Source organism: Notolepis coatsorum (genome assembly GCF_963971535.1).
Source record: "Notolepis coatsorum genome assembly, chromosome: 15".
Taxonomy (NCBI): domain Eukaryota; kingdom Metazoa; phylum Chordata; class Actinopteri; order Aulopiformes; family Paralepididae; genus Notolepis; species Notolepis coatsorum.
The window spans coordinates 38,180,875-38,202,888 of NC_140179.1; the positions used below are offsets into that span (position 1 = coordinate 38,180,875).

Genomic DNA, 22,014 nt, shown 5'->3' on the forward strand with positions numbered 1-22,014 from the left:
GTCCTGACTGGTGGGAAGTTCGTTCCACCATTGTGGAAGAGGCGATGGCCCACAAAGTTAGACAAACAGTCCGGGAACAAACTTAACTTTTTGATTTACCAGCCATTTGGCTGGTAGATTGAAAAACTACTAGCCGGGCAGATTTTTTACCAGCCAAAAATTATAAATAGCTTTTTAGTATATCGCCATGTGTTATTATTACTACACAATACTCTCATATGCTATTTTCAATTAATATCATAAACAACATAAGGAATATTAGCATAATTTTGAGTGGACTGAAGGAACGAGTCAGCGTTAAGTTTTAAATGCAAATAATTTATTGAAACATAGAAGTGGGGTCAGGACACACACACTGTTTCAACTCACCACCCCTGCATCATATTGTAGTCCGTCTTCAAACTTCCACCTCTCGAAACTTTTTTATATTTGAATATCAACATTATCTGTCCATCCTCAGTAATCCTCAGTTTACTATAATATACTCCCGTCCCGAGTCCTGACTAGTGACTTAGTCGTCTTTCCAAACGCACACACACAAGGGGAGAGTGCCCCCACATTTCCCTTTCCCCAGTCCACACTGTCTGCTGTTCTCTATGGCTCTGCGCCTCTGCCTCTGATCAGGATTAGCTTGTTAGCTTACGCCAGTGTTTCTCAAAGTGGGGGGCGCGCCCCCCAGGGGGGGCGCAGAGGCATGACAGGGGGGCCTTGAGATAAAAACACAATTTTTTTTTTTTAGATTACAGAAGATTATCACTAAAGTGCTATCTGTTGCAGCTGCACTGTTCTCCATGAAAATACCATATTTGGATAAGTTTGACCATTTCTCAAAATCTGAAAATCATTATTTAATAAAACAGAAAAGGATCACCAAGTTACTCTCGATAAAAAAAAACTTTACAGACAACATTGAGACTTGAACTATATTCACAGGACATACTTGACTCCTATAAGGCTGTGCAAAATGGGGCTTATACAAGACTCCAAATGCTCCCAATGTACAAATGGGGACGAAGGAACATTTATGCACATGTATTGGGACTGCCCACCAGTTAAGGCATTCTGGAAAGATGTGTCCCAACAATTATCAACACTCTTATTTTGGAATATACCTGTACACCCCGCGGTATTACTATTGAATGATGTTTTTGAGTTTGCAGTAAATCCACAACTAAAAAGATTGGTTTTATCGGGTATCACAGTAGCTAAAAAACTGATCGCATCACGTTGGTTTCAACCGGAAAAAAATTTGCCGAAAAGTGTGGTTTCTTACATATCTTGATGTGATATATCAAGAAATATCTACAGCAAGAATTCTGGGGCTCAATGAATCCAAAATGTCAATGTGGTTAGAAGTGGTGGAGAGAATAAAAGCTAGCTTATAATGGTGGTGTCTGGTTAGGAGTGAGGGATAATGGAGGTACTATCCAAGAGGGGGTCTGGGAGGGGGGGGTTTGAGCTGGAGCATATGTGTGTAGGGTTTTAGAAAATAGGTATTAGGGGTATATTATATACTAACATTTATATAATTGTAATTTCGCTGGATATACACTGTATACGGCTAAAATGTTATTATAGACTATTTTTGTTTTATCCTGTTTCTGTACTTGCATATATTATAACCACCTTTACTGAAAGTTTCATTATGCATTGTGTGTTGAGTACTGACTTAATAATTTTTTGTTTTGCAATAATAAAAAAAATATAAAAAAAAAAAAAAAGACAACATTGAGACAAAGCTTCCTGACACATCTCCATCCAAACTCTTGGAAGAACTCATTGAAATCTCATCCGATACCACCTGGAGAGCTAGTTTCAGAGTGTGGTGCTGAGTACCAAGTATCTCATGATGCAGCAGTTAAGGTGTTGATACCATTCAGCACCACATATCTGTGTGAAGCTGGCTTTTCATCCATGACAGCTCTGAAAACAAAATATAGGGCCAAGTTGAGCCTTGAGGATGACATGCGTGTTGCCTTGTCAAAGACTGACCGCAATAAAGACTGTTTGCTTATTTCCTATGTTCGCTTTGTAAATTCCCAGTCACTGAGTGAAGATCTGCTGTTTTGCAAATATGTCAAAAACACAGCGACAGCTGATGAGCTCTTCAAAATTATTGACAGTTACCTGACAGAACATGGACTGAAATGGGAGAACTGTGTGGGCTTTTGCTCAGACGGTGCGCAGGCCATGGCAGGGAAAAGGAGGCTACAGGCGCTCATCAAGGGGGTCTCGCCAAACGCGCAATGGACGCACTGTAAATTCACAGAGGCGCCAGCGTCAAGACAGCTTAGCCCTGAGCTGAATGAGGTTGACAGAAGTTATAAACGTGGTAAATTTCATCAAAACCCGACCCCTGAAAGCGCGCCTGTTCTGTGCTGTGTGAGGAGATGGGAGCGGACCATTCTGCAGTGCTGTTTCACAGCGAGGCAAGGTGGCTCTCGTGAGGGAAGGTGTTGTCAATTTGAAAGGTCACGATATTGGTGTTATTTCAATAAATTTAAACATGGCCCATTTCATGACTATTTTGTTGGGGCGAGGGGGGGGGCCCCCAAGATATTTTGGTCCGCCAAAGGGGGGCCTGACAGAAAAAGTTTAAGCACTGGCTTACGCTAACGTTGTAGTGATTGTAATTGTACATAAACGTTAATTTTGGGCGATGTGGGCATAAAGCAATGGCGACGGTGCAAAGCATGTAGATGCATTTGACCCGCTGTGAGAAGAAAAAAAAAACCACAGACTTATTTCGAGTCTGTAGGCGCACTGCTGTGTTAACGCTGCTCTGCTTTCAGAAACACTGACTGGGCGGATATCATATAACTCGCGGAGTTGCTACAGGTTTTTCAAAATAAGAGTATCGTATGAACCCGAGCGTTGCTAGCTGCCGGAACCCAGATATTATGACTGGAGCTGCGCTTGGGCGGAAATGAGACCCGCACAGGATTTTCAAAATAAGAGTATCGATATGAACTACACGCCAGATGGCGGGAAGACCTATTATTTTTAGTCGCCAAACCTTAAATCTACAGGCCATTGGCGCTTGGTTATTTTGTTCCCTGCAAACAGTCAAAAGTTGCCAAGTTGTGACATCATGCCCTTTGACAAGTAGCGTTATTAATCATTTTTGATACAATGTGGTAGAAAACAATTTGCCTAAAAAAGGTTCCCCCTTTACGGACGAGAATTCCGGGCAAATCGGGTGAAACTCCAGGCAGGTCGGGTGAAAGAGTACACAACTTGCACTCTGAACTTCCAAGGAGCATGTAGTATTCACCAAGGGGACAGAGCCTTCTAATAATAATAATAATAATAATTCATTTATTTTGTATAGCACTTTTCAAAGAGCCAAAGTCTCTAACAATAGGCAAAAAAGAAAACAAAGAAACATAGAACCACAGGGAAACGGAGGACAATAGGAATACACAGGAACATAAAACCACGAGTAACGGATAGCAAGTACGGGAATGAGTAGGGGAGACAGTCGGGAGGAGAGTAAGGGAAAACCAAGGGGGGGGGGGGGGGGGGGGGGAAATGGTGGAGAGTTGGAGGAGGGTGGTTATGGGTAAGGAAGGTTGAACGCTTGGGAGAACAGGTAGGTTTTGAGTCTGGATTTGAAGGTGGAGAGTGAGGGAGTCTGATAGTCTGAGGGAGGGAGTCTGAGGGAGGGAGTTCCAGAGTCGGGGTGCAGCTCGTGAGAATGCCCGGTCACCAAAACTTTTGAGTTTGGATGACGGGACAGTGAGGGAAAGAGTGGAAGAGTGGAAGAGGACCGGAGGGAACGGGTGGGGCAGTAGGGGAGAAGGTGGTCAGTCAGGTAGGGGGGGGCCAGGCTATGGAGGGCTTTGAAGGTGAGGAGTAGTGTTGAAGTTAATGCATTCCTTGATCGGGAGCCAGTGGAGGGAGTGGAGGACAGGAGTGATGTGTTCGCGGGACCGGGTGTTAGTGAGGAGGCGGGCGGCTGAGTTTTGGACCATCTGCAGTTTATGGAGGGAGCGGGAGGTGATGCTAGTGAGGAGGGAGTTACAGTAGTCCAGGCGGGAGGAGATGAAGGCGTGTATGAGGGATTCAGCAGCAGTGACGGATTTTGGCAATGTTGCAGAGGTGAAAATATGAAGTTTTGACAATGGAGCAGACATGGGGTCAAATGAGAGGGTGGGGTCGAGGATGACACCGAGGTTGCGGACTAGGGGGGAGGGGGTGATGGTGGAGTCATTGATGGTGAGTGTGATGGGTCCGGATCTGGAGAGGGTGGTGTTGGTGCCGATGATTAAAAGTTCTGTCTCGTCACTATTTAATTTGAGGAGGTTATGAGTCATCCAGGTTTGTAGTTCAGTGATGCAGGATTCAATGTGACTGAGGGGAGGGCTGTGGGGGGGATAGTGTGGTGATGTAAATTTGGGTGTCATCAGCATAGCAGTGGAAGTTGAGGTTGTATTTGCGAATGATGTGACCGAGCAGGGGGCCTAGGACTGAGCCTTGGGGGACCCCCTGTGTGACTGGGGAGGGGGAAGAGGTGTGGCCGGAGAGGGAGATAAATTGATGTCCGTCAGTGAGATAGGAAGAAAACCAGTCAAGTGCTGTGCCCTCAACACCCAGTTGGTGCAGCCTTTGGAGGAGGATGGAGTGACCCACTGTGTCAAAGGCTGCACTAAGATCTAGTAGGATCAGGATGTTGAGGGCACCAGCATCAGCGGAGATGAGGTCGTTGATTACTTTGACCAGTGCAGTTTCAGTGCTGTGAGCAGGGCGGAAGCCAGATTGAAGGGGTTCGTAGAGGGTGTTGGACTGGAGATGGGAGTGGAGTTGGGAGGCAGCAATGTGTTCAAGTGTTTGAGAAGAAAGGGAGATTGGATATGGGGCGGTAGTTGGAGAGGTTGGATGGGTCGAGGGTGGGTTTTTTGAGGACAGGGGTGACAGCGGCGAGTTTATAGGGGGAGGAGACATGGCCTAGGGATAGTGACTGGTTGAAGAGGGCGGTGAGGTGGGGGATGAGAGCAGGGAGGCAAGCCTTGGTGAGAGTAGTGGGGAGGGGGTCAAGGGAGCAGGTAGTGGACTTGGAGGTGGTCATGAGGTCCGTGATGAAGGAGGAGTCGACTGGGGCGAAGGCAGTAAAAGGGGAGGGAGGGCTGGAGTCAGGTGGGGGGGAAATGATAGTGGGGGGGCGAGGGTGGGAGAGTTGGCGATGCGGGCGGTCAGTGAGCTGTTGATTGAGATATTTTGTTATTGAAGGAGAGGAGAAACGAGTTGCAGAGGAGAGTGAGTTATTGTCCGGGGGTTGTAAGAGTTTCTTGACAGTGGAGAAGAGCGGGGGTTGCGGTTGCTGCTGTTGATGGAGTAGTGGGCGGATTTGGCAGCTTGAAGTGCGTCATGGTAGGAGGAGACGCGCAGTTTGTGGAGGTCGGCATGGATGGTGAGATGGTTTTTTTATAGAGGCGTTCAAGTTGGCAGCCAGTCTGCTTCATGGAGCAGAGTTCCGGAGTGTACCAGGGGGAGGAGGTGGTGAATGAGACGGTGATGGTTTTCAGGGGTGCCAGTGAGTCGAGGGAGTCGGAGAGTGGAATGGACCTGTCTCAAAACCCTGCCCTCTTTTCTTGATCCTCCAATCACAGCTGTCGCTTACCTCTGACTTCCTCGTACAAACAAAGTTTAAAGTTTGTACGAGGAAGTCCGAGGTAAGCGACAGCTGTGATTGGAGGATCAAGAAAAGGGGCAGGGTTTGAGACAGGTCTATTGAGCAGGAGGGCATAGTCATCGGGGTTAGAGGGGGCGGAGTCAGGGGGAAAGGCAGAGGATATAGGCTGGGACAGGGTGAGAGGGTCAATGGATTTTATGTTTCGGAAAGAGATGGTGCGTTTGTTGGAGTGGTGGAGTCTCTCTGCTGCACCACGCCTGTGGAACAGCCTCCCCATCCAGCTGAGGGCACCAGCTCGTAAATGTCCAAACCCCCCCCACAATGTTTCCTCCCCCTCAAATGTATATATTCTCTTTTAGAAACTCTGTCTGTAAATAAACAGTACTGTATATCTTGTATGTCATAAATGTCTGTAAATAAACAGTACTGTATATCGGTATGTCGTGTATGTCATAAATGTTATGAATTGAAAATGGGGGACCCTGATGTAAACAAGACGAAAGTCTCTGGTCTGTATCCCCTTAACAATTGAGTGTATTGAGCTGTACTGTACCCATTCTGCAATCTGTTAATAAAATGTTCAATCAATCAAACCACAGAGCCTGGACTCCTTTAAAAGCAGGCCTGAAAACATTTCTATTTCAAAAGGCCTTTGATTACTAGCCATTTCTTGAGATTATTTTTTTTCTCTTGCGTTGTCGTTTTTCCTTTTCCATTTATATACCATGTTTTTAAACCTGTAGCACTTTTGGGATCCGCCTGAACGAAAAGTGCACTACAAATCAAATTCATTATTATTCTAGTGAATGCGGCACACCAACCTCCTTCCTGCTGGTGCCGGCCATGAAGTAAATCTTGTCCTGCTTGTCCTTCATGCGCTCCACGTACTGCTCCAGGCTGGCCACGTCCGTGTCGCTGTGGGAGGTCTGGAAACGCAGCAGCTTGGCCAGGCGGGTCCTGTTGGAGTGGTCCTCGATCACGCCCAGCTTGATGTTGGTGCCGAACTCCTTCCAGAACTTTTCGTTGTACTGATCCTCTGCGATCTTCTTGATCATGTCCAGGGTCTTGCGCACCAGCTTCTTGCGGATGACCTGATATGGAGGACGCAAAATCGATTGTTAGGCAGCGATCGAAGGGCCAATCACAATTTAGAAATGAGGCGCAATTTTGATTAGATTCAAATGTATAGTCATCCATAGGGCACAAATACAGTACAACGAAAAGAAGTTTGGCATCCAACCAGAGTGCAAAAGTAATATACAATGTACAGGTGATTAAACTGGGTATAGGATATATAAATTAGTACAGAGTAATTGTACATATCAATACTACAACTCTGTACATGCATGTGATTAGCACTGTGATACAGGTCTAAAGACACTATGGTAGTAACTAAGTCATACTGGCCAGCAGCGTAACTAGTAAGAGTAGGTCAGGGATATGTACAGATATAGTATCTACAGATATTAAAAAAAAAATTATATGCAGGTATGTACAGACAGATGTGGATACATACACATATATACGGTAATAATACATATATACAAGAATACATATATGTACTACCACTAGTATTTCTGTTATGCATTTGTAAATTTCTTACCGTTTTTATGTATTTGTACATTTCTTACCGTTTCTATGAGTCCTGTTTTTATGTTTGGGGACAACGGATGGAAATTAGCCTTCGGCTAATCCGGCAATTTTTACACTCCACGGTGTTCATTAATTTTGCATTGTCCAGTCCAAATAAACAAAAGTAAAAAAAATATATATATATGTATACGGTATATACTGCATTATTGTACATGTTATATGGATTATATGAAACTGTATAAGTAGGTACAGTATATAGAAGGATTATATGCAGGTATATGACAGATATTTTTTTTTATTTGAAGTCTTTATTTCGAACATGCAATGAATACAACAAACAATAACAAAAAAGAAAAAACAACTCAATCTGCATGTTCGAAAAGGAGTAGGAAGAAGTATACACTTATTTAATCCTACCCCTTTTCCACTACTCAAATGAGTGTACTATTTTAAACATAAAAAAGAAGAAAAAAAAAAAATATATATATATATATATATATATATAAGCAAAACAAAAAACAAAAACTATATATGTATAAAATAAAATAAAATAGAAACAAAATAAAAATGTAAACACCCGTGAATATCAAGTCCCTTCTTCATCCCTGTACCTTGTGAACATAATTTCCTTATACATCAGTTTGAATTGTCTCATGTTTGGACATTGCTTTAACACCACATTAAGACTGTTCCACAGTATCACTCCACATATTGAGATGCAGTGTTTTCTCATGGTAGTGCGTACGTTTAGCACCTTTAAATTGTGTTCTCCCCTCAGATTATAACCCCCCTCCCTATCAAAGAACAATTCTTGAATGTTTCTTGGAAGTGCATGACTTTTTGCTTTATACATTAATTGTGCCGTTTTAAATTCCACAAGATCATTTAACTTCAATGTCTTTGACTCCAGAAACAATATGTTAGTGTGATCACGATAACCTGCAATGTGAACTATCCTTATGGCCCTTTTTTGGAGTATAAAAAGTGGTTGTAGTGTAGACTTATAATTGTTTCCCCAGACTTCAGCACAGTAATTTAAATATGGTAAAACTAGTGAACAGTAGAGAATGTAGAGTGATTTTCTATCCAGGATGTGCTTTACTTTACTCATGACTGAAATGCTTCGTGAGAGTTTAGATTGGACATGTTTTATGTGAGGTTTCCAACAGATTTTATGGTCTATTATTACACCTAAGAATTTATTTTCATAAACTCTTTCAATAATCACATCATTTATTTTAACATGTACCTGAGTATCCAATCTACAGTTTCCAAACAACATAATTTTAGTTTTGCTCAAGTTCAATGATAATTGTTTCTATCAAACCATTCCTTCAATTTCTTCATTTCAGATGTGATGACCTCTAAAAGCTGTTGGACATTCTCACCAGAAAAAAAAAGATTAGTGTCATCCGCAAATAAAATACATTTAAATATATTGGATAATTTACATATCTCGTTAATGTACAAGATGATATGGATATATGCTGTAAATATATAAATGTATATATACAGCGCTATTGTACATGCTATCATTAGAGTTATATGGTAGACTACAGTATGAAGTAGGCAGCTATGATTGGAAGTAGACCTCACCTTCAGCAGTTTGTGTTGCTGGAGAGTTTCTCTCGACACGTTCAAAGGAAGATCATCAGAGTCGACCTGGGAAAGTGAATAATATTAATATTGTAATCGGTAGCTATTGCTCCAGTTTTTTTTTATTATTAGTTTTGGCTTGTACCAACATTAATTGATTAATAAATACTCACCACGCCCCGAACAAAGTTCAAGTACTTTGGCATCATGTCATGGAAGTCGTCGGTGATGAACACTCTGCGAACAAATAGCTGAAAGAAAGAAGTCCGAAATTTAATTAATTAGATTCAAATGTATAGTAATTATGCAGCACAAGTACAGTACAACGAAAGGACGTTTGGCATCCAACCAGAGTGCAAATGTAACAGTAAAGTGCAACAGCAATATACAGGTGATTAAACTGGATACAAAATATACAATTAGTACTATTAATTTAATTACTATGGTAGTAAGTCATACTAGCCAGCAGCGTAACTAATAAGAGGTGGTAAGGGATATGTACAGATATAGTATCTACAGATATGTAAAATGAGTAAATACAGACGGGTGTGGATAGATATACATGTGGTGAGTATATATATATATATAGCATTTGTACGCCATCATACAGAGCTACATGCTGTATAAGAGGTGTATAAGTAAGTATATAGTGGGGTTATATGCAGTTGTAATCAAACAACTATGTGTATATATATATACACACACGATAAATATAGAATATAAATGTAATTATAAATTAAGCATGAACTGACTTTCACACAAAATAACACAACACGCGTAAAGCAATATAATTTGATGACGTGACGTCTTCCGCTACCTTGATGTAGTCGTTCTTCTTGGAGCCGTACTCGTCGAACATGCCGCGCGGGGCTGCGGTCGGAACAAAGAGGATAGACCTGAAGGTGACCTCGCCCTCTGCCGTGAAGTGGATGTAGGAGATGGGGTCCTCAGTGTCCTGGAGCATTTATAATATATATATAAAAAAAAAAAAATTCATTAAACTACAGATTAAGACAGACCGACTCCTTTGAACTGGCATTTGGATTAAACTACAAAAACAGCCTGACCCCTTTGAACTGACATTTGGATTAAACTACAAAGACAGCCTGACCCCTTTGAACTGACATTTGGATTAAACTACCAAGACAGCCAGACGCCTTTGAACCGACATCTTGTTTAACAAGTTACACATACCATCTTCTCCATCATGACTGGTAATCTACTGTATGTGAGAGATACACTCCCGACACGGAAGATGTGAAACCTTAGATATTTTTTCTGTACCAGATTTCTACACATCGTCCTCACATTAGGCATCGAGATTCTAATGTGGGCATTCAATTCATCCTGGGCATATTACATGCATATAACTTTTATGCGTTTTACAGGATGCTACCTACAGTATGCGTTTTACAGATTACTTAACCATTACAAGGATGCATGCTAACCGTAACGTGCTAGCGCGTATATCCAGGCAGCAGAAAAAGTAACTCCCATTTCCCCATGTTTGCTCATATACAGACCAAGTGCATCTACTTAAAAGTAATAGTATAGGCCTAATCAGATACATTACTGTATCATTACTGTACATTACTAATCAGATTACAGGGTTGAGTATTCAGCTAAAGAGAGTTAAAATAAGTGGTCTACAATGTTAAAATAATAGCTCTACACTCAAGAGTGTATACAGCCATCACTGATATATAGAGTGTCTGGTCAGTAACATGAGTCTCCCAGTCCCTCCGCTCTGCAGTAAAACACAAAATAAATGTTTTGGTATCCCTTCCCACTTTATCCAATCAGGAGAGAACCCTAGATATTGATTTATTTCAAGAAATCTCGCTGAAAAGAACAACGTTGTAAAAATCCACTTTCACAAGTGGCTTTTCCGGTTCGTATTTCTTACAACACGATATACATCTTACACCAATCAAGTAGGTGTGTTTGGCGTGCGGTCGCATGCTGAGAGTTCCAGCAAAATACTGTATGAGAAAACTCCTCTGGTACACAGGGAAGTCGTACAACATTTTCTGCAGCGCAGATCTATGCAGCTAGAGGCCTGCCGGCCACTCACCTTGGAGAAGGTCTTGTAGAAGGCCTTGTATTCGTCCTCCTCCACCTCCTTGGCGGGCCTCTGCCAGATGGGCTTGATATCATTCATCAGCTCCCAGTCCCAGACGGTCTTCTCCACCTGAGGAGAGAGAACACCAGCTGCATTAGACAGGAGGCTTCTTCAAAATAAGAACACAGGAGGTAAATGGTAGCTAGTCCATGGAAGTTCATGTCTGGGACATTTTCCTAAAGAATTCAGATTTTATGAGTTTTGAGCTCTGTATTGTGCCGAATATAAGACATCTTTCCTAGAAAGAAATCTGAAAAAGGGACGTATTTTCGGGGTCTAGACATATAAATGTCATTATACATTTACAACAACAGATTGCACCAAACCAGTGTTCCCCAAGCATGCCACTGACACATGGAGATGGAAAGACAAAGCGAAGTGGCTCAATGATAAAAAAAAAAAAAATTAGTTTTATTATAACTACTCTCAAATCCAATTCATAGCCTTGACGTGGTCATTTTGATGTGATGCAATTTCCTTTCTTTGAGAGGTCATGACTCAAAACACAACGGAAACAAATGTTTTAGGAGAACTTCCTAGTTTTGCAGACCTACAACCTAAAAAAGGTAATTTAGCTGGAGATCCCCTTTCATTGTCCCTACAGCAGCTTCATTCCAGTTTCACATGGTGCTGTGGACATAGCAGCTTTAACCCTTTCACTGCCACACTGGCAGTGAAAGGGCTTACCCTTTGTCGTGTGGCAGTGAAAGTTAACCTTCTGTATTGTCGCAGTGAAAGGGTTAAACCGTTTGGTCGTGCGGCAGTGAAAGGGTTCATAAGGACAATCGACAACACCACTGGTCAGTAGGAGACTCTTTAAAAGAAAGCGGACAGAAGAGCCTTCACCTTCTTGGTCTTCGGCTTGTCCTTGTCCTTGTCCTCCTCCTCTTCCTCCACCTCCACGTCATCTTCGGCGGCGTCCTTCTTCCCGTCCTCCTCAGCCTCGTCCTCCTCCATGGGCTCCTCCACCGTCTCAGTCTGGACAGGGAAGAGAAGAAGAAGTCTTTAATCGTCACGAGAGATGGGCGACACAGGAACACACACACTGAGTCGCTGATGAAGTCTCTCTGCACTTGTCCCATCCTGTCGTCCTTCCCCCCCCCCCCCCAAGGGCAGCCTGGAGCAGACATGGGCTGCGGCCACACCCCAGGGACCAATCGAAGTGCTCCGGTCAGTCTTAGTCAGGGACAGCGTTAGCGATCTGTTCTGCATGTTCTTCCATTGGGTTTATCTTATCGGGAGGGGAAGCCCTTGAGAGCACGGACAGAACATGCAAACTCCACACAGAAAGGCCCGGGAGATACCCCACCTGGGTACCTGGCAACCTGGTCCCCAAGTGGGAATCGAACCCAGGACCCTCTAGCTGTGTCAGGCGACAGTGTTAACTACTACACCACCGTGCCACCAAATTATGGAGGGACTTATTTGACTGAGGTTATGATAAGTCACTATCTTTGCGGGTAAACCGATAAGCACACTGGCTTATGAACGCACAGCTTCTAATCACAGTGACAGATGGACGTGATAGACGAAGAGGAAATATTAGTGCCAGTTATTACCGTTGGGTGACTTCCGATTGGCCAGCAGGTGTGCGTTAAAACATGCACACGTAGAGGGGCTCAAGTTTAATCACCTTTCTAAAATGAATCCGCTAGCCAATCTGTAACCGTAGCAACATTAAAAAGAGCACAGCTGTCAATGCTTACTCGTTCAGAGAAGACACAGGAGTCTAAAACAAGCGCGACTCACCTTACTGCTCCACACGTAGATGGGGAAGTTGATGAACTGAGAGTATTTCTTCACCAGGTTCTTGATGGTCTCCAGCTCTAAATAGTCTGACGCTTCCTCCTTCATCACAAGACTAGGAGGGAAACAATACAAGTATTAAAAATATATATATAAAATTCAAGGAGCTCAATCAAACTCATTGGGTGCATCCTTCCAGCCAAAACAAGACTAACTGAGGGTGTGTGTCACCAACTGCTGAAACTCAAATGTCATCAGTATGAAAGTAAATTCCTGTAAATGTTTTGCACAATATTGCACAGCTGTTATATATATATATATATATTCTATTCCACTGCATTTGTTATTCTAATTTAGTGTATATATATATTCCATTTTATTCTACTTTAATTTACAATTAGTTTAGAATTACTCCTACTTGTTTGTAAGTGATTGAAATGGTCTTTTAACCCTTTGATCGCCGGGGTTAAATTCATAATTTACCATCCCTCGCCAGCCCTATTTAACATGGAGAAGTTGCCCTTCTTTGCAGGGCTATAACTTTTTAAATTGTATTGCTAAATTGACATTACCATGGCCCATTCAAAGTCCTATATCTATTGTTCAGGGTGTAGCAACGTTATACTTTTTCATTCACATATTCATACTAAAATACGGTCTAAAGTATAAGTATGTTTTTATCATTTTCTGCAGCTTTCTCCAGAACGTGATTTATAGCCCTAAATACATTATATTGATGATTGTATACAGTTAGATAGCAATCGGCGCAAGATAAATTTCAACTGGACGTGGTTCTAGAAGTTACTACGTATGATCTGATGTTGACAGGATGGGCGGGGGGTCGTTTATAATTCCGTGGGCAACGTTATATCATTCATCTAGTGTGGGTGATATGATCATTGGAGCAGTTAGTATAGAAGACATTACAAAATAACGCTGAAACTCACCGTAGCTTCCTCTCGCCGTTGGGAGATGAGCGTGGAACAGATTTTTTTCTATTATGGGATATAGAAATACCCAATCCATTTCCAGGTTGTATAATATATACGTCCAAATCATGTTGTTTATCGAGTTATTGGCAACGGATCGATATCCATTGTGTCAAGCTCGAGTCCCGGGACCTATAGCGAGTGATCGGACCAAATTGAAATGAGCACCAACTTCCACTTCCCCGTTTCTTCCCTGGGCGATCTGCCGATCGGCCACTAGATGGCACTCTTGAACCGTTAAGAGTTGACAGGGGCTCACCAGTACATATAATGTCTCCGGGGGAGAAATAGGATTTCGATCACAGATTTTTGAAATATTGATAAAGACGCTGTACAGCGTTATCGGCAGAATAAGCATGGCGGGGAATGACGCGTTTCAGAGTCAACGGCGATTAAAGGGTTAATATTGATGCACCAAATGACCAAGACAAATTCCTTGTATGTGCAAGCTTATTTGGCAATAAAGACTTTTCCGTTTCAGATATTGGGTTAGACAGTAAATAAATACCTAATTTTCATATATTTTTTTAAAAGTCTAGCCATAGCAATGGTGTGAGAAAGAAACGTGACGATAACGAATGTTTCTATACCGAAACAAACAGCCGCAGACGAAACCATTAACCCTTGCACTGCCGCACTACCAAACGGTTAACCCTTCCACTGCGACAATACACAGGTTAACCCTTTCACTGCCACACTACGGAAGATTAACCCTTTCACTGCCACACTACCGACGGTTACCTGTCGGTAGTGTGATAGTAAAGGGTTAACCTTCTGTAGTGTGGCAGTGAAAGGGGTAAGACGTCGTTTAATTTCTAAAAACACTGGTTTGGCTTTCCGACTCACGTGATGGTGGTGCCGCGGCCCAGCGTGTCGCCGCGCGGGTCCTCGATGACGGAGAAGTCGTTGGAGTCGGACTCCCAGATGTGCTGCGTGTCCTCGGCGTGCTTGGTCGTCACGATCACCTTGTCGGCCACCAGGAAGGCAGAGTAGAAGCCCACGCCGAACTGGCCGATCAGCTCCGAGGTGGACTGGCCGTCCGTCTGCATCTCCGACATCTTGTTGAAGAACTCGCTGGTGCCCGACTTGGCGATGGTGCCCAGGTTCCTCACCAGGTCGTCCTTGGTCATGCCGACGCCGGTGTCGGTGATGTGGAGCATGTTCTTCTCCTTGTCGGACTAGGAGACGGAAATTACGTTAAAAAGGTAAACGACTAGGTGGTGTTGGGACACGGAGACAGCAATATTAATAGGTCGTAGGTTAGTATATTAGGACAAGTGCATGACAGTAAGGTTAGTTAGGGTTAGAGTTTTTTTTTCTCATTTCAGATGATTGAAGAAGTGCGTCTTTAGTCGATGGCGAAAGATTGAACGGGTTTCAGCTGTCCTAACTGTGGTGGGAAGTTCGTTCCACCATTGTGGGGCAAGGACCGAGAATAGGTGACTTCTCTTTGATGACCCTCCCTCCACAGAGAGAGCAATATTAAAAAGGTACATGACTAGGTCGTCTTGTGACAGACAGCAATATTAAAGGAGTACACAACTAGGTCGTCATGGGACACAGAGACAATATTAAAAGGTATTGTTTTACAGTAATGCGTTTATGAGTATAATTATAATCAATAATACAGGCTTCATGGGAGGTTTTACAGAAAGGTACCGTTTAACCTCTAAAATATCTTTTGATTCGCGACAGAGGATCCTAAAATGTTCTAAAATCTAAATGATTTGTTTGTAATTTGTAATTCTTCCTCCCAATATTAACACGTGCCTCTTTAAGGCAAACATTCGACACATTAATATTTAGTTAAATACCTGCGTGTGCCATCAAGCCTGATAAGAGTAAACAAAGAGCTGGGTGCTGCTTATTGACCGAGGCTTTGGGCAATATGGGAGGACCGAGCGTACACAGCCGCAGTCAAACCATTTCCTATGCAAAATCTAGCCATGCAAATGTAACTGGGTCCGATGTGAAGACACCATCATCAGCCACTGGGTTCATGTACTTAATCCAAGTGTTAGACCATATTTATTGTAACGCAACTGATAGGGCATACAGACCCTCATCTGCACCTTAGATTACACTGCTTACTTGCTCATATTCTTATATTCAGAGTTAATTATATTAGTTTACACCGCTTATTTTTATCTTTACTAGTTTTATTGCCTATATTTATGTCTTTCTACCATTACCCTGCCCATAGCCCTCCCCTCCCCAAGGGGACCAATAAAGGAATATCTCATCTGCAGCAGGGTGTTGATGACTGTGAGCAGAGGTCTCATCAATTACCCACCTTGATTTTCACGGTCAGCTCCTCGTTACCGGCCAGCGCGTCGTCATTGGTCAGGGAGAGCAACCGGATCTTATCCAAGGCATCAGAAGCGTTGGAGATCAGCTCCCTTAGGAAGATCTGGAAACAAGACGATAGAAAATCAGCTACATGTCTCCCACTGATAATGACCTTGTTCGTAATTATTAGAAAGTCGTGGTTCCACCCAATTTAATATGTAGGAATACAAAGTATCGTAGTAACGGCTGTCGATACCGATCAAGTATTGAACTTTCAAGTATCAGCCAAGTAACAATCCAATCCTTTCACTGAACAGTATAGACTTAGCTCATTTGTTTTAGAGTCATTGGACAAAATGGGGAGAGAGAGATAAACATCGTATTAGCAGTATTACTCAGTAGTCATTTCTATATTTTATATCCAGTTTAATCACCTGTACATTGTATATTACTACTTTACTGTTACATTTGCACTCTGGTCCAAACCCCCCCACCACCTCCTAATAGACAGTCTCCTCCCCACCGCATGTATTATTCTCTCCCTGCCGTATGTATATTTCTCTCCCACCCACCCACCCCCTCCCTCCCTCCAAATGTACAGTCTCCTCCCCACCGTATGTATATATTCTCTCCCCACCGTATGTATATTTCTCTCCCACCCACCCACCCACCCCTTCTGCAATCTGTTAAATAAAGTTTTTCATTCATTCATGGTTGGATGCCAAACTTATTTTCGTTGTACTGTACTTGTGCCGTATAATGACAATACATTTGAATCTAATCGAGAGATCCAACATGCTTCTATGAGTCAATGAGGAAGAAAATCAAATAGCCTTGCTTTCATTTCTGACATGTTTACACAAGGCTTTGTGGAACATTTCCCAGATACCAATAGGGAACGTAAGGTTATCCTATAACCCTAGTTATATGAATACTGGCTGAGCGTCTCGCTCTGCCTGCTGAAGAGCGAGACACGATTGCCAGTATGATAATATAACCAGTATGGGTGTTCCTCTATCTCAGAGTGTTGTGGTTTCCAGGGGGACCAGTATGGGTGTATCTGCATCCCTCTTATCTCGAGATCTACTAGGACTGACCACTAAGTGTGTCTGACTCTTAACCACCAAAACCTGCACAGACTACAACGTATGATGCATATTATGCCCGTTAGGGCATGGTTGTGTATACTGCACCTTGTGTATACCGTTTACTTTACTCTTACTCATAGTGTGTATATATATATATATATATATATATTAGGGATGCACGATCATTATCGGTCCGATATCAGCAATTATGACGTCATCCCGATAACGTTATTGATAGCTCCGATAATATATTTTTTGGTAAAAAAAAATGCGGTGTGGGTGAATTGGGATGAAGGGAGTTTGTTTTTACTGTAGGCTCCTCCCATTTTGCCAGTACAGTGGTACGACTGATAGCATGTGGTTTAGGAAGAGGGCGTTTTACACAAATCCAGCGCTCCCTTTCTTGGCTGTGACGTAGCCACGTAAGTTTCAGAGGCAGCGCGGATGTAAACAAAGATGGCGTCAGTAGTGTGGGAATAGTTTCAGAGGAAAAAAGTTTGCTTGCTATTTGTAACAAATGCAATGCAGAAGTTCCACGAGGAGGGAAAGGGGCAACAACTTATAATTAAGGCTGTCAAAATTAACGCGATATTAACGCGTTAACTCCCGATTCTATTAATGCCACTAATTTTTTTAACTCAAGATTAATTTTTTTTTTTTTTTTTTTTTTTTAGACTTCACTCAGGTGTATTATTGATGCTCTCATTGATACTATGTTTGTTTCTGAAGTGTGTGTGTGTGTGTGTGTGTGTGTGTGTGTGTGTGTGTGTGTGTGTGAGATATCGAGAGAGAGGGGGGTGAGAGAGATGAGGAAAGGGCAAGAGAGAAAGAGAGCTGGGAGAGTGTGTGTGTGTGAGGGAGAGAGGGGGGTGTGTGATTAATCAGCCCTTGTGTGTGTGAATGTAACAAGTTCCTAACGTTTTCTTTCCCCTATTATTTCATGCACACTTTATTCATTGTTTTAAATTATTATTTTCTTTTAAGTTATTTTGTGCATCACTCTGTTTTGAATTTGATGCAAATTTGCAATGCATGAGGGTCATCATTTTGTGTTAAATGGCTGCATAAAGCAAGCATTTGTTGACTCGCATGTTGATAAGAGTATTAAAACTTGGAACTTGGAAAAAGATCTGTTTAAGGTAAAAAAAATAAAAAAAAATAAAAATGAGATTAATTTGCGATTAATCGTGAGTTAACTATGGACAATCATGCGATTAATAGAGTTAAATATTTTAATCGTTTGACAGCACTACTTATAATACATCCAACCTAACAAGTCACCTGCAACATCACCACGATGGTGTTTTAAAAGCCTACGACGACGCGCGAGCAGCTAAAGCTTATTGCTCCGTAGTAGCCATGTTAATTTGCACCACCAAGCACTGCTTAAAAGCTAGCGGCTTGAGCCCTTGGGTCATTTCTGTCAAACTTCTTTAATTTAGCAAACGCCTCGTCAATAGGTACAAATGCCACGGGTACCTTTGTAGCTGGCTTTGGATTTAACACACCATCGTAGCGGTGGTGATGTTGCAGGTGACTTGTTAGGTTGGATGTATTATAAGTTGTTGACGGATTGTGAATTTTCTGATTCAAATTATATTTATTTGGACAAATAAATATAGTCACTTTATCAGTCAAAACTGTTGTCTTGGCTTTGTTTTGTTCATAGTAGTAACGCTCATGTCATGATAAATCTGGTTAGGTCAAAACTACAGGAATATACATATTTTTTAAACTTTTATAATACAATAAATATCGGTATCGGCCTTGAGGAGCAGAAAGTTATCGGGGTCAAAAAATCAATATCGTGCACCCCTAATATATATACACACACATTCAGATTCAAATTCGTTATTGTCTATATTTATTGAAAGGTATAATATAACTAATAGGGCATACAGACTCATCTGCACCTTTATTTCTCATATATTTATATTCAGATCAAATGAAATTTCTTTACCTGTATTTGTGTCTTTCTATTACCCTGCCCATACCTGTACCTCCCCTCCCGCTATGATGCCCGAATTTCCCCCAAGGGGATCAATAAAGGAATATCTTTATATTTCATTAGCATTGTGAGCGTTTCAGGGGGACCCACCTCCTTGTTCTTGTACAGGGAGTTGATGATGAGCTTCATCATTCTGTTGACCTCTGCCTTGAAGACGTGCTTTTCAGATTTCTCCCGGATTTCCTTTATCTGAGCCGCACTCAGGCCGTCAAGCTGGATCGCCTCCTCCTCCCTGGAAAAAAGCAAACAGGAAATCATCACAAAATGGATGAGAAGGGTCCAATGTGTACAAGTCATTCGATGAAAATCAAGACTTTTGTTTAGACTCCAGATTACAGTAAGCAATTGTGTTCTTAAGCCACGGGGGCCAAGAGTCAACATTTAAATGCCATCAGCTAATCTCTGACCTTTGTGTAAATACGAAAGTAGTTTGTTTTGTGGACCAGAAACAGCTTCCAATGAGCAGGGTCACCTTGTGTGGTAAGTATTTTTTACTCAAAATGCTGTACCAGAGTACAAAATGTAGGTAATTTGAGGTACTTGTGCTTTACGAGAGTATTTAAAATGTTTGGCAACTTTGTACTTTTACTCCACTACATTCATCTGAACATTCAATCAGTTACTAGTTACTTTGAAGAAAAATATATTGCATAGAAAACATGTCAGAAATCATTGAGGATAAATGTAATTTCAAATGTCAAGCCTGCCTCAAGAGAAAGTAACCAGAACCAGATAACTGGACCACATACAGATTTGACATAACCTTTTAGAGGTCAATAGATGAATATTGAGTGCTCCCAAGCACAGGAATACACCAACGTCAGAGAATGTGTACTTGTACTTTTGATACTTTAAGTACATTGATCATCATGAAGTTCTATACTTTTTACTTCGAGGCACTTCACCAAAAAATAATGCATTTATTTTGCACATAATCTCACACATCCAAAAACAGTTTGGCACACGTTTGACGGTTACGGAGAGTAAATTAGTTTGATTATTGCCACCAGTGATGTCATCGAGGACATTGAATCCTTGTGTTGTTTTAATTACTGCTCAATGAAATGATAAGGTAGCAGTCCCTATAAGACAAGGTATTGCCATTCTTTCATCTATTCTACATCATTCCATGGAGCTATAATCAACACAACACAATGATTCAATGTCACCGATGACATCAGTGGTGGCCACATTCAAACTAATTTACTCTCAATAACAGTCAAGCTAAATGAATGTGTGCGATTATGTGTAAAGTAAATCAGCATTGTTTGTTTTTTTGTAGAATTTTGAAGGATGACTTTTACCATCTTATGTGGGTATTTCTATATTTACTAGGAAAAGCTCATGACGTATTTCTTCCACCACTGGTGGGTTTACATAAAAGGTGAGAAGACTTGATATACTATTTCACTAAGGCCAGGAGTCGGGTCGTCTAACCGAAAGACAAGAGCATTGAGGAGAGATAAGGAGTCGGGATTACTACTAACCTCTGGACGACCTCGTCGTCTGTGCGAGACGCGTCCCTGCTCTTGCCCAGATCATCCTCCACCGTGCCGTCGATGTCGACCCCATCCTCCTCGGCTCTGACCGACGCTGAGGGAAGAAACAGCACACAGAATCAGTTTTATTTGTCACATTACAGGTACATGTACATTACAGTGGAATGCTTTGTTCTGTATGACCCTCCCGAGATTGTGCTTCATACAGTAAAAATAATAAAGGCCAAACACTATACAACATAATTATACAATATACAAACAACAAACTAAAGTACAAAATAGAGTACAAAATGCAAACAATGAAGTAGGTTCGACTTTCAAATTAAAAATTATATATATATATATATCAATAAAGAGCAACATTCTTCCGTTCTTTACATTTTTACACCTTTAAATTTCACATGGTTGAATAGCAGACTGTACTTGGATAATTGTCAAACAGTAGACGATAAGGAATGAGATGTGGTGTGGTATAGGCCCAGGGAACTCCTGAGCCATCCTAAAGACATCAATTCAATATCTCCACTGATGATAACATTAACGGACCTAATCGAGATGTGTTTTTATCAATGACAAAAATAATAATAATACCAAGATTCACTTCAGACGCATCGGCACGCAGACAAACGTATATAGTTAGGCTAGCCTTTAAAACAAGAGTATTGTAGAGGTGCGGTAACGTTATCCCGATATTGCTGCACTGTGGTGCAATTCAAAGCACACAGATAAGTTACTAAACGAAGAAGGGGGTTTTATTAGTAGTAACGTCGCAATCGGCAACTTACTGAACGCGAGAAGAGCACAAAGAAGTCCTATTATCCACATCCGCTTCATTCTTGGAAAAAATCTCCTCGCAATATGATGATATTAATAACGGGAATATGTTTTCCTGTATGAATTCCAGGATGTTCGGAGCTGTGAGAGGTTCCAGTGCTGCACGCGCCGACCGACTGGGAGGCTGCTTTATCACATCCTGTCTCTGGAGGCGGGACTGTTGGTCTGCTGGACCTATCGCTGCTCCCCACGCACAACAACGCACCAATAGCGGAGGGCTTCGTGCCCGCCGTCGTCCAATCGTAGACTTACATGTTGATTTTATCTCCTCCATTTCGTGGCCACACTCTATTGGTCGAGCTACACGTCACTATGAACGTCAACGTGAACGTGAACGTACAAAGAAATCGAGTAGAGTCTAGCTGCAGCGCCGGTGAATCCTCTCAAGGGGCAACCCTCTCAAGGGGCAGCTACAGAGAGCGCGCTGATTGGGGGAAAGTACGGAAGTTTCTCGAAGTACTCGGAGGTGCATGCCAGAGCCATAAGAGTTCGACCAGTGGTGCAGTCGTAATATGGGAACTGCCCGGACGCGTCTATGCTTTAAGCAAGTGGCTTGTCCTTCTGCGTTGCTCTGATTGGCCACTGATCTACGCTAGTTTCGCCCCCATGCTAGTTTTG

General features: G+C 42.1%; 1 protein-coding gene across 1 annotated transcript in view; it reads right to left on the reverse strand.

The window, feature by feature from the left end:
* The window catches only part of LOC311241806 (endoplasmin-like), a 28,693-nt gene extending 7,185 nt beyond the window's left edge, over positions 1–21,508 (reverse strand). The window contains exons 1-12 of the mRNA XM_084330722.1: positions 21,348–21,508; positions 20,551–20,656; positions 19,154–19,295; positions 15,972–16,088; positions 14,525–14,856; positions 12,693–12,804; positions 11,790–11,921; positions 10,896–11,012; positions 9,639–9,776; positions 8,995–9,072; positions 8,822–8,887; positions 6,454–6,723 (exon numbers count right to left, since the gene is read on the reverse strand). Coding sequence (XP_084186848.1) covers positions 6,454–6,723; positions 8,822–8,887; positions 8,995–9,072; positions 9,639–9,776; positions 10,896–11,012; positions 11,790–11,921; positions 12,693–12,804; positions 14,525–14,856; positions 15,972–16,088; positions 19,154–19,295; positions 20,551–20,656; positions 21,348–21,396 — 1,659 coding nt within the window. The 5' untranslated portion in view covers positions 21,397–21,508. The remainder of the gene's footprint in view (positions 1–6,453; positions 6,724–8,821; positions 8,888–8,994; positions 9,073–9,638; positions 9,777–10,895; positions 11,013–11,789; positions 11,922–12,692; positions 12,805–14,524; positions 14,857–15,971; positions 16,089–19,153; positions 19,296–20,550; positions 20,657–21,347) is intronic.
* Positions 21,509–22,014: the final 506 nt, after the last annotated feature.